The sequence below is a fragment of the Primulina tabacum genome, chromosome 11 (genome assembly GCF_025594145.1).
Source record: "Primulina tabacum isolate GXHZ01 chromosome 11, ASM2559414v2, whole genome shotgun sequence".
NCBI lineage: Eukaryota > Viridiplantae > Streptophyta > Magnoliopsida > Lamiales > Gesneriaceae > Primulina > Primulina tabacum.
Window position 1 is genome coordinate 38,640,823 of NC_134560.1, and position 12,762 is coordinate 38,653,584.

Below are 12,762 nucleotides of genomic sequence, written 5' to 3' on the forward strand. Positions count from 1 at the left end.
TTTTTGTTTTGGGTAATATTATTTTTCGACGACATCAATATTTATTATCTCAATTTCAATAAAAAACTTTGACAAAATATAATTTTTTTAAAAATCATAAATTATTTTAAAAAAATAAAATCACAATTAAATTAAATCATCCAAGCGATTATACTCCCAGGGTTGGAAAAAAATATCGAAATATCGAAATACCGAAAAATCGTACCGAAAAAAATACCGAACTTACCGAAAAAATCGGTATACCGAACATTTCGATACCGTACCGAAATGTTCGGTATCGGTATCGGTATGAAATATTTTTTTTTCGGAATTTCGGTATATATCGAAATACCGAAAATAATTTTTTATTATTATTATTTTTATACCGACATTTTTTCGGTATACCGATAAAATTTTCGGTATACCAAATATGCGGTATACCGAAATTTCGGTATCGGTATCAAAAATTCCATACCGATATTTTCGATACGGTATACCGCCCCTAAATTCCTCCCTCCCATTCCCGCACATTGGTAAATATTCTTCTCGAAAATCATATTATTCCTCGTCCAACGTCAGTCGGGGAATTGATTCTCCAACAACAATAAAATCTACCCGCGGAAGTGAACAGTAGCACACTTAGCAGCTGAATTCGTGGCGCGTCGCTGTTTTGGTGTTGAATGGCGGTGGAGTACAAATGTTGCGGGGGCGGATTCTTCATTCACATTGCTGGGATCGTGCTTTTGGTGGCGTTTGCGGGCCTAATGTCCGGGCTTACTCTGGGCTTGATGTCGCTTAGCCTTGTCGATCTCGAAGTGCTTGCCAAGTCCGGAACTCCCAAGGACAGGCGGCATGCCCGTAAGCTTCATCTTCCCGTCTATGTTCTTTTTGCCTTTTTTTTTTTAATGTTATTGTTTTGAGTTTGAAGTTACCCGCGTGCTGAATTTGTGATTAACCACGGTTCTGGGAAGTTTCTGTGCTGTTGGAGCTTTGTGTTCAATCTGTTTGGGATGAAAACATTCTTAACCTTATCATCTGGAGAGTTTTGGTGCAAAAGATGTTCTTTGATAACAAAAAAAAGAGACTTTAATAATGAAATTAGTTTATTATAAAAAATACATATAAAATAATAGCACCAGGAACAAAAAGAAGCAATGCTGCCACCGTCATATCACTCTCCCTCTTAATTTTCCTGCACTCTGATTTTTTTACATTCATGCTACCCTGTAAAAGTTTTTTTTTTCTCTCTTTTCGTGTTAGCAGTGTCTGAATCATGATTTTGATGTAAGAGTTACACTGGTTTGAGTTTGTGTAAAATAAATTGATACTTAAAAAAGCAATTGGATATCAAACAGGGACATTTATAGAAGTTAATTTGTGATAATGACTGACAATTCTGCCAGTCATTTGGTTGTGCTTCCTTTAATTTTCAGATGCTGATGGTATGGATTTTGATGTTATGGTATCATCTTTTCATAACAGTGAAGATATTGCCAGTTGTCAAGAATCAACATTTGTTGCTTTGTACACTGCTTCTCTGCAATGCCGCTGCAATGGAGGTGAAATAGTGAAGGCATTATGCTTCATAAAGTTATTGAATCTTGTCAAAAATGATTTATTTGTTGAGTTATTTTTCCTTTCAGGCACTTCCTATTTTACTTGACGGTCTAATTTTAGCTTGGGGTGCAATTCTCATTTCTGTAACTTTGATATTGCTGTTCGGTGAGGTAAGTCATCTCTAGTTGTTTAACTATGTACGAGTACCTTTCTGTTGAATTTAAGTAGCTTAGGAGCACTGTGAATTTAGTTTGATCAGCAAAGATGTCTTGTACTAGAGATCTACTTACAATGACACTTGCAGGCACCTCTATAAAAGATAAAAAAAATGACGATACCGTTGGTCGTTTATTATATCTTTGGGATGAGCACATGATCTTATTGGGTTTAGTTGATGATGGAATCAATATTGATGGATAAATTTATTACACAAAAAATTGGAAAGGGTGTTGATTTTTGAAGATGTGTCGAAGTATAAGACTAAATATGAGGGAGTCCTTTAGTTGCGGCAAAATGAAAGGATAAATAGTAAAATTGAAGGTTTATATGATGCAAATATCCTAGACTTAAATATGCCATTCTGATATTGGTGGGGAAACAAAGGTTTGTGTAAAAGGGACAGCCCATTCATATGATTCCTTTAGTCGTGCCAAAATGAAAGGATCAGCGGTAAATACAGAGGTTTATATGATGCAAATGTCCCAAGACTTGTTATGTCATTCTTCATTGGTGTAGAAACTAAGGTTGTTTAAAATGCATACAGCTATACATGATTTGGAAATAAGGAATCTGTAAAGCCTTTATGTACTAAATTTGAATAATACACGAGAAATTAAATTATTGTTTACTTTCAAGTTACTATTATCGTGTAGAAAATAGCAAGCTTCTAGATGAGATAGGCTAAGAATATGCATGAACTGATTATGTCTCACCAGATCATTCCACAATCTGTTTGTTCTAGACATGGACTTGCTATTGGTGCAGCTGTGGCTCCAGTAGTTCGCGTCCTTGTCTGGATCTGTTTTCCAGTTGCATATCCAATAAGCAAGGTACATGTTTCGTTTTCCATAGATTTCCATAGTTGCATTTTCTGACAAAGACTTGTGCAATATATGTTGTCTGATTTCCAGTTGTTAGACTTACTGCTTGGACATGGTCACAGAGCTCTATTTCGTCGAGCTGAGTTGAAAACACTTGTTAATTTACATGGCAATGAGGTATGGATGTATAAACAATGGGCATTTGTGGAATCTCTTGTTTTCCGTTTCTGTTGCTTTGTATTTTGTAAATCATGAAATTGTTTTCCTTTAAGTTGATTGCTTGTGCTGCATCTGCATCATTATGCAGACTTTCTTATAAGGAGATTTTTCACTTTTCTGCCTGATATTCTAAAGCTAATGCCGCATGTATGCAGGCAGGTAAAGGTGGAGAACTCACGCATGATGAGACCACGATCATTGCTGGGGCACTTGAACTCAGGGATAAAACTGCTGGTGATGCTATGACTCCAATTTCTGAAACTTTTGCAATTGATATAAATGCAAAGCTTGATAGGTGATGCATATTTTGGTATTTAGCCACCATGTTCTCTTAGTTTCTAATACTAACAAGAACATTGGCATTTGTTATAAGGTTCTTGATGAATCTAATTCTATCAAAAGGAAATAGCAGAATTCCTGTCTACTTCGAGGAACCCACGAACGTCATAGGGCTTGTTTTGGTACTTGTTCCTCTTTACGTGCAATTCATTGAGTAAATAGTTACCCCACCTTAATGTCATATCTATTTTATGCTGCACTGCCGCTTGTTGTTGCCATGGTATTGTCTGTTATTCCGATTTTCTATCCAGTGTAATCGAGCAATGATGGGTTATAGATATTGCTTGTTTTCTTGGTTGGTATAGATGTCAACATTTAGAAGAGCTAATAAGTTCAAATGGCCCCAGAATAGTTCCACTATCTAATGTTGATTACTTTCGGAGGAAATCCTTTTTTTTTTAATAACTATTGCAGTTCGACACCATTGACAATTTTCGCAAAGATTCTCTATATTTCTTAACAATTATTGAAGCCGTGTGCAAGCAAAACTCCATTTTGTCAACTGTTTTACATAACTAATCATAAGCCCTGTATTCGGGATTTCTCATATTTGAGTCTTATTACATTTACAGAAACATCAAATACGATCTAAGAATTTCTGCATAAGTTTGTAAAGCTGGTTCGATTATGTTTTAACTTGAAGATTTAATTATACCATCTGCTATTCTTATGATTGTGGTCTTGCTTGCCATGATCTTCATTTGTGAAATCTGTTCATATAGTGGCAGTTCTTGCTCTATGTGTACATAGTTTTAAATTACTGAAACTCAAAACAGCTCTTGGAATAATTCGAGCTATGAAGTAATGCATTCAGTTTTTCCCTCATAGTTTTAAACATCATTAAACCGGCCAAATGGCATATTGAAATGGTTGTTCCTACAAGTTCTGGCTGACATAAGTTTATCTAAGCAATTTTTTTTTTGTCTCTGACCTTTTAGGTCAAAAACTTGTTAACGGTCCGTCCCGAGGATGAAATCCCAGTGAAGAGCGTCACTATACGTAGAATTCCAAGGTATCTTATTAATTTTGAAACTTTGGATATGTTACGAAATTAAATTGACTATAAAAACCAACACACTGCTTCATCAAGATCTTGGCACAGAACACCATGTTCAGGTATTTGAGGGCCCTTATTTTTTGAATTTCATATGTTTCGTGATTCGTTGTCCAAAATGAGATGTGCCGGTGACAAGTTTATTTACTAATTATTTGTTTGATGCCAATGCATTTTGCTTACAAATTAGTAACAATGCGTGCATCTGGTTACAGCAACATTTGGTCTTCTCCACACACACACATGGACAATTTTTTGGTTCTTGTTTTATCACTGAATTCATGATTTATAAAGACACTATCCTTTTATATTTTTTAACGACTCTTGAACACCTTCATTGCATTAATTAGCTTAATATATTGCGCCTTTATCACCAGAATGTAAGGATCTTGCGCTTCAGGATGCTTATGAGATACGGTAGAATTGACATAGCTGAAACGGATAAGAAACTGATGATGCAACTCACTGTTGTATTTGTATTATGTCATAGGGTTCCAGAAACCATGCCATTATATGACATCTTGAATGAATTCCAGAAGGGTCACAGTCACATGGCTGTTGTTCTAAGACACTACACCAAAGGGATGGCCCTTCCTACTAGCTCTGGAGCTTCAGAAAGTAAGTGCTTTTTGGTTTTCCTGATCAGTGTTTTATACCCAGAAACTATTTTTGACTCATAAAGGATAAGGTTGGTTTAGTTTTTTCCATTTTCAGAAAGCGTTTCTGAAAGATGGGGGCATATTTGATTTGTTTTATGAATGAGATTTTTTTTATTGTAGAAGTAAGGATGTATTGGGTTAGTCATGTGACATCATATATATTTAGTTTTTACTAGTGTTTGGCTTATTTGAAAACTTTAAAAAATAGTATATTGAGTTGCAAAGTGACGTACTAATGGAGTATTATTGTGAATGACAGACATATTAAATTGAAAGTACAATACTTGGAGATCTGAAGATGTTGAAATATTTTTGGGGAAAAGAAACTGAAAATTAGAGTGTAATGTTTGGTTTTATCTTCAGGAATGGAAAGGGGTGAGGGAAAATGAGACCAAAAATGCCTCAAGTGTTTTTAGTTTTCTGGCTGATTTTATACGAGACTTTACGAGACGTCATCCAAACTATAGCTTGGTCAGATATAAAATCAGCCTGATGTATAAATAATTCAGCCTCTAGAAAAGTTGGGGCTATGTGTAATGTTTGAAGAAGAAACCATTTGAGTATTTGACAGTTAGCTATAATTAGGATATATTCGATACGTGTAGGGTTTTGGATTCAAATTTCACTATGCTATAATTAGGATATATTCGATACGTGTAGGGTTTTGGATTCAAATTTCACTATGTATTTGTGTTATTATGTGCTCTTCAAGATTATTGTTCTAGGATGTATGCTTGGATTTAACTTATTATATGATCGACTTGAGTTTCTATCGTAGGGAACATCAAAGATGTGAGAATAGACGTTCACAGTGAGAAGCCTTACCCGGATAAAATTTCCAAAACAAAAATACCTATACAAAAATGGAAGAGTTCCCCAAACACCGGCAACAATCCTGTCAAGGTTTCTCAAAGGAGCAAGAAGTGGACAGAAAACATGTATTCAGACATCCTGGAAATAGATGGAAGTCCTCTGCCGAAAATCCCCGAAGAAGAAGAGGCCGTAGGAATAATAACCATGGAAGATGTCATCGAAGAGCTATTGCAGGTGAAGTAATAATATATATGTTAAATTCCCTTGGTTCTGAAATGTGGTTTTACCTTGTCTGATTTGAAATCTCCAATGATTCATCGCAGGAGGAGATCTTTGATGAAACTGATCGCCATGTTGAAGAATTGTGATATTTTATTGGACATCACATCAGTATGGTAAATATTACAGAATGTATTTTTGCGAGAAGTGGTTTTAGTTGCAATTTGCATGCCTGTATTTTGTAGTGCTTGTAATGTGTGTGCAAATTGCAAAGTCTTATCAAAGATTTATATTGAAGTGAGAAGATAACAAAATAGAGGCCGTTTTAAGCAAATTTCTTCTGACTGGTGCTTTAAATTTTTTACTATTCTTGATTTTTTTCCCCTACAATATACTTTCTATCAAAGATAAAAAAAGCTTTTTTGTTTTTACTTATTTGTACTTGTTCACCAAAAATGCATTTTTTGCTCATTTTTGTATCTTCTTGGATGATGCTTTTCAATTCATGTTTTTTAAAATTAAAAATAACTACATTAGTACATTATAAATTTTATGTTGAGATGGAGATGCCAGTTGCCAAACACCACTTTTTTTTTTTTTTTTTTTAAGTTTAAAACATCCATCTATTAAAAAAATACTGTCATATGATATCATTTTTGCTAATAAATTCTTCAATTGTATAACTAATACAATAAAAAAATCTCTTATAAAATAAATCAAGACATATTTTGCTGAATAATATTCAACCTTAGAGCATATCTTCGCAGACTATATAACAAGAGGAACCTAACTAATCACAAGTTGATCACATTTTCCTGCTACATTGCATATGGCAACTTCTGCATGTAGCTCTGTTCAGCCTCACCCTCAGGAGCATGTGCACTTTGAAAGCTTAAAATGTTGAGCTAGTGGAGTACTTACAGAGCCATTCCAAACCTGGCCAAGATTTTGTTCACATAAGCCTCTTGAGACAACACCAGTTTCTTCAAGTTTCTGTCACGTATAATATCAATTCCTAAGAGTCTACCAGCTGGCCCCAAGTCTTTCATTTCGAACTCAGAGTTGAGTTTCATTTTAAGTTTATCAATCTTTGATCTGTTTTTACTAGCAAGTAACATGTCATCTACGTACAACACCACATATACTTGGCTTCCTGTTTCTACCCCTTTGAAATACATACAACTATCATGGCTTGACCGAGTAAATCCAATCATTTCCATGAACTGATCAAATCGCAAATACCACTGCCTTGGTCACTGTTTAAATCCATAAAGTGACCTTTTTAGTAAGCACACTTCGTCCTCTCCACCTTGTTCAAAACCATTTGGTTGTTTCATGTATATGGTCTCTTGAAGTTCCCCATGCAAGAAAGCCGCTTTCACATCCATTTGATCCAACTCCATATCTGGTTGATTCAGCAAAGCTAATATGGTTCGAATGGAGGCTTTGTTTGACTACAGGAGAGAATATATTTCGTTGTAGTCCACTCCTTTTTGGGTGAACCCCTTTTGCAACCAACCTCTCTTTGTATCTGGCTCCTTCTACCCCTGGCACTCCCTCCTTCCTCTTAAAGATCCACTTACACCCTACCAACTTCTGGTTCTGTGGTTTATCAACTTCCCAGGTTTCATTTTTCATCAATGAGTCAATCTCCTCCTCCATGGCATGGATCCATTTGTTCCTTTCTTTATAGTTTATAGCTTGTTCAAAGCTCAATGGTTCTTCAATATCAGCAGCAACCCTAAGAGCAAATGCCATTGAGTCAGCATATCCAAATCTTTGGTGAGGTTTGATTGTCCTCCTTGTTCTATACCTGACTAATTGATAGTCCCCTCCTGGCTTGAGTTTTGGAATGAAAAGTTTAATCAATATTGCAAAAGAGAAGGCATATCGAGGCACTATGCCGTACCAGGAACACCTCAACAAAACAGGCTTGCAGAAAGAATGAATCGGACCATTCTTGAGAGGGTGTGTTGTATGCTCACAAATGCAGGGTTGCCTAGAGTTTTTTGGGCAGAAGCTGAGAATTGTTTGATCAGCCGAGATGTTGTGTTCAATGAGAATGAAATGCCACTAAAGTTGTTGAACACTGAAGTAAATAACAGAGACATTACAGATAGCACTTGGGATATGGAGTTGGGTATTGGCAATGCCCAAGGAGTTCAAAAGGGACATGAAAATGATGGTGAAACACTTGGTGAACTCGATTTTCTTAACCTTGCGGCCCATTTGATTTTCTACCACAACTTTCCAGTCCTTAAAATCTTGCAGTGCTTGATCGTTACTCGAGAGAGTTGTGACCCACACCTTCTGAGAATGGTTATCAATTATTGAGAGGAAATATATGGCTCCTCCACCTTTCCATTTAACTCTTGCAGGTCCCCACAAATACGAGTGTATGTATTCTAAATTTCCCTTTCCAAGCACACATTCTTCACAAAATTTTAGCTCTCCAGCTTTGTCTCCACAAAGCAGATTCTGCTTACTCAGTTCGGCTAGTCCAAGTTCACTCACATGGCCTAGCCTCAAATCCTACAGTCGAGTTTTATCCTCCTTTTCCCTCGTAGAATAGTGTCTGCTGTACCAACAATGGTTTCACCTTCGAGAATATACAAGCCATTTTTCCTTGATCTTTTCACGATGGTCAGTGACCCCTTTTGGACTTTCATAATTCCATTTTCAACCTTGATCTTGAACCCATCTGCACCTCGGGGTTTTTTTTTTTATAATTAATATAAAAATAAAAAAATAATTCAAAAAAAAATTATTTTACAAAACTGCTTTAATCCGCGCCGGACGAAGCGAGGACGCTCGCTTACGTGTAAGCGCGGACGCTCGTCCATGTAAACATTATTATAATTATTATTTATTATAATTTTTAATAATTAATTTAATTCGAATATATTATTATTATTTATTATAATTTTTAATAATTAATTTAATTCGAATGAAAAATATAAATATAAATATTTATAATATATATTAATTATTAAATATTTTGTATTATTTGGTTGGGTGATTGAAAAATTAGAGATATGAGAGGATTGAAAGGAGAAAATTAAAGAGATATGAGAGAATTGAAGGGAAGAAAATTAAGGAGAATAAAAATAGTAGTCTTTCACCAATACACCAATAAGAGGTTTAACTTTAGCATATAGTATCGATAAAATTTACGCTGTATTATAATATTTTCATTCTATTATTAAATTTACATTGTTTATTTTATATTAAGCTATTATTATTAATTAATTTCAATCACAATATAAAAACTCACACGGCATGAAAGTATATTTATAGATATATTATTATTATTATTATTAATTAATTTAATTCGAATGAAAAAAATATATAAATATTTATAATGTAGGGTAATTATTAAATATTTTGTATTATTTGTTTGAATGATTGAAAAATTAGAGATATGAGAGGATTGAAGTAAGAAAATTAAGGAGAATAAAAATAGTAGTCTTTCATCAATACACCAATAAGATGTCTAACTTTAGCATATATTATCGATAAAACTTACACTGAATTACAATATTTGCATTATATTCGTAAATATACATTGTTTATTTTCTATTTAAGCTATTATTATTAATTGAATTTCAATCACAACATTAAAATAAAATATTAATCACAACATAAAAATACAATATTAATATATTATACAAGTAATTATTAATGATTGCTTGCTTCCTTCACTGTTGGTCTTCTCATTTTTATAGATTGATTTATTTAATAAATCTATTCATAATAATAAACCCATTATATATAATTATATGTTTTACAATTAATTTTTTTATGAAATATGTGTTTATATAATTTTAAGAGAATTCGAGATGAGTCTTTCTAAAATATCATTTTCACCAACAGTACGCTACTAACTTCTGTCTCATTAAAGGGGGTGTATTCAATGTAGGAGATTTATTGACTTTTAATGACTTTTGTAGATTTTAAAAGTCTAGATGTATTCAATTAAAATTTTTACAAACTCTACAGAAGTCTAGCTGTATTCAAAATAGACTTTCATAGAGTTTTAAAAAGTCAAATAGGTATTCAACATTGACTTTTAAAAACTCTATAAAAGTCTATAGGATATTCAAATTTTCAATAGACTTTTAATAACTTCATGTAATTCATTAACATACAAATATGAAAGCCTAAGGTACAACTATAAATTGTTAAAAATTGTATTTAGTTCAACCAAAGATTTGGATGGATTTTTAAAACTTCTATCTCATACATAAGCTATTTATTTCTTTCTATGTCACTTCATATCATCTCTCTTCTTATATTCTCTCCTTTCATCTATTTATATATCTCACTCAAATTTTCGAAGTGTATCTCTATAAATATTTTCATATTTCATTTTCAAATTTTTCATTTTTTGGCTAATTGTATATTTAATAATTTTTTATTTTAATATCATAGGAAATGTTGAATTTTAGAATTGATTTTGTGATTTTTAATTTATAATTTATAATTTATACAATTAATATAATATTCAATAATAATAAAATATGATCCAAAAAATGTCGCTTGATTATCCTAAACCATTAGACGATGGGGGCTAAATTGCTCAACCGCTCTCATACTATGATCATAGTATAATAATTGAATAACCTTGCAAAAACCATTATTTTTTAAATTCTTTTTAGCATTTTTAATTAATATGTAAGCTATGATATTTTTATACAAAATTATATCCACACAATGCTAAATAATATTCTTTTCACATTTATATTATCAATTCAAAAACAAGATTACAGATTAATCAATTGATGTATTTTAAAAAATTTACAAACATGCATACAAACCCACATATATACACATGTAAATATTAAATGATTTAAATTTTAAATAAGTAAATTTATTTATTAATATAAATATTGAAAAACTATTTCAAACTGAATATTTTATATATGTCAATTAATTATTGGTTCAAAGAAATTAATAAAAAATAATATTTTATAATTAAGTACAAAATTTATAAAATTCTATAAAAAAAAATTCACAAAAATCTATAAAAATCTTGCAAAAAAGTCTACACGAATCCACATAAATATGTTTATAAATCTGTGAGATTATGTAAAAGTCAATAAAAATCTATCAAATTCATAAAAGTCTATCATTTGAAAAAGTCATTAAAAGTCATTCAAAACTCTGAATTGAATACACCCCACTGAGATCATGGAACCAATCTCGATTTGGACTCATATGAAATGAACAACCAGATTCCATTACCCAGACTTTGCATGCGTCAAAAATGAATATTTTATCTTATAACTTCATCATTCTCACATCATTTTTTAATATTTAATTCATATGATCTCTTTATCAATTGTAATTTTTAGAAAGATATCATTAAAATCAATTATAATATATATTTACTTATATGTAAAAAAAATTGTTATTTATTCATATTATTTGAAATTTAATATTTTAATAATCAATATTTTCCACAATATTGCTAATAAAAAAAGAGTTACTCAAGTTGATTCAGTATATTCTTCTTAGTCGTATTTCTCTCTTATATTTATTTTCAGTTCTATATACATTTACCTAATTATTTTGTGAAATTTGTTGAAATTACATAATCTGAATCAACTTGAATTTTATCTATTTAAACAAGTCAATAATTGTGAAATCGATAGATCTAAAATTCATCAATCTAAATGCAACACAAAGGCTCAAATCCAAAAATCAGAAGACAAAAAACATTGAATCAAAACACCTCAAGGACCATATCAGAAACACCTCAATGAATCTTTTATCAGAGTTTAATCATCATAAAATAATAGATTATGATTCAATCTAACTCGAGGATATTACCTTCATGGTAGATCCAATGATTACCATTGTACTAAAATTTTTTTTATCCCACATATTGAGTCAATTATGATCACTGAATTTGTAATGCATGCAAAACCTTTAACATATGATTGTACTAAAAATAATAACAATTTATATTTAATGTAGATATGTATATATATTTATTTAAATATATGTTATTTTTCGTTATAAAATAAAAAGATAAAATTTTAAAATTTGTGTTTTAAATTTGAATTTCAGTCATTAGGCTTAGCTTTTATTTTATTTTTTAGTCATTATCCACATCAACTAATTATCCATAATCATTATCCACATCAACAAATTATCCATATGGATGAGCCAATAATACTATTTTACATATATTTTATCTCTAATTATTTCTTCAAAATATATATATTTTTAAAAAATTGCTGACATAATTTTTTAAATTCCATATCACCGGGATAAATTCTTGAACATATATCTAAGTAGATATAGAAAGATCTCCTCGAAACATATATAAAGAAAGCTGTAAGTACCATACATTAACGACTCACAAGAGAGAAAGAAAGCTGTAAGTTTTTCATATTTTCTCTCTATCTGCGTCCCTTACTTCTTCAATTCCATCTTCGCTGGGGGATCATTTGAAATGAGTTTTCGACTCTTGATTTACGGGTCTTGGAATCAACTTTTTTTTTAACCAATTCCTACCAAAGATTTATGGTTTCCTTGCCGTTTTTCGATTTTTGTAATCTTGATTGATATTAGTACTTGGGTCGGGTGGTATATTAGTTGCTTGCGTGATTTCGTGAAGAAAAACCAAGAAAAAATATGGTAAAATTTTTAAAAATACAAAAGCCTTTGATACAGAAATAAAAGATATAGTTTCATTCTGTTCTTAGAACATTATTATGAAATTCACTAAAACAAATTGATTTTCCATCCGAAAATCTTCCCAACGTTTGATGTATCTGATTTAGTTAACACAGTCGATCACAAATAGATTAGTTTTGCTTATTTCGATTGCATGAATGAGACGATGATCGTATACGTACTTGCAGGTGTCGAGGTG

At 31.8% G+C, this 12,762-nt stretch overlaps 1 protein-coding gene across 2 annotated transcripts; it reads left to right on the forward strand.

Annotated features, from left to right (window-relative positions):
- Positions 1 to 494: 494 nt before the first annotated feature.
- LOC142518239 (DUF21 domain-containing protein At2g14520-like) lies at positions 495 to 6,217 on the forward strand. 2 transcript variants are annotated; one of them, XM_075620983.1, is made up of 11 exons: positions 495 to 837; positions 1,462 to 1,538; positions 1,623 to 1,706; positions 2,472 to 2,585; positions 2,667 to 2,753; positions 2,951 to 3,090; positions 3,169 to 3,256; positions 4,073 to 4,146; positions 4,679 to 4,806; positions 5,626 to 5,894; positions 5,984 to 6,217. In XM_075620983.1, exons 1-11 carry the CDS (start codon positions 660 to 662, stop codon positions 6,026 to 6,028), a joined length of 1,284 nt encoding a protein of 427 aa, XP_075477098.1. In that variant the 5' UTR covers positions 495 to 659; the 3' UTR covers positions 6,029 to 6,217. The 2 variants fall into 2 exon arrangements, with proteins under 2 accessions (XP_075477098.1, XP_075477099.1); XM_075620984.1 differs by lacking the exons at positions 5,626 to 5,894; positions 5,984 to 6,217 and adding an exon at positions 5,107 to 5,619.
- The last annotated feature ends 6,545 nt before the right edge of the window (positions 6,218 to 12,762 follow it).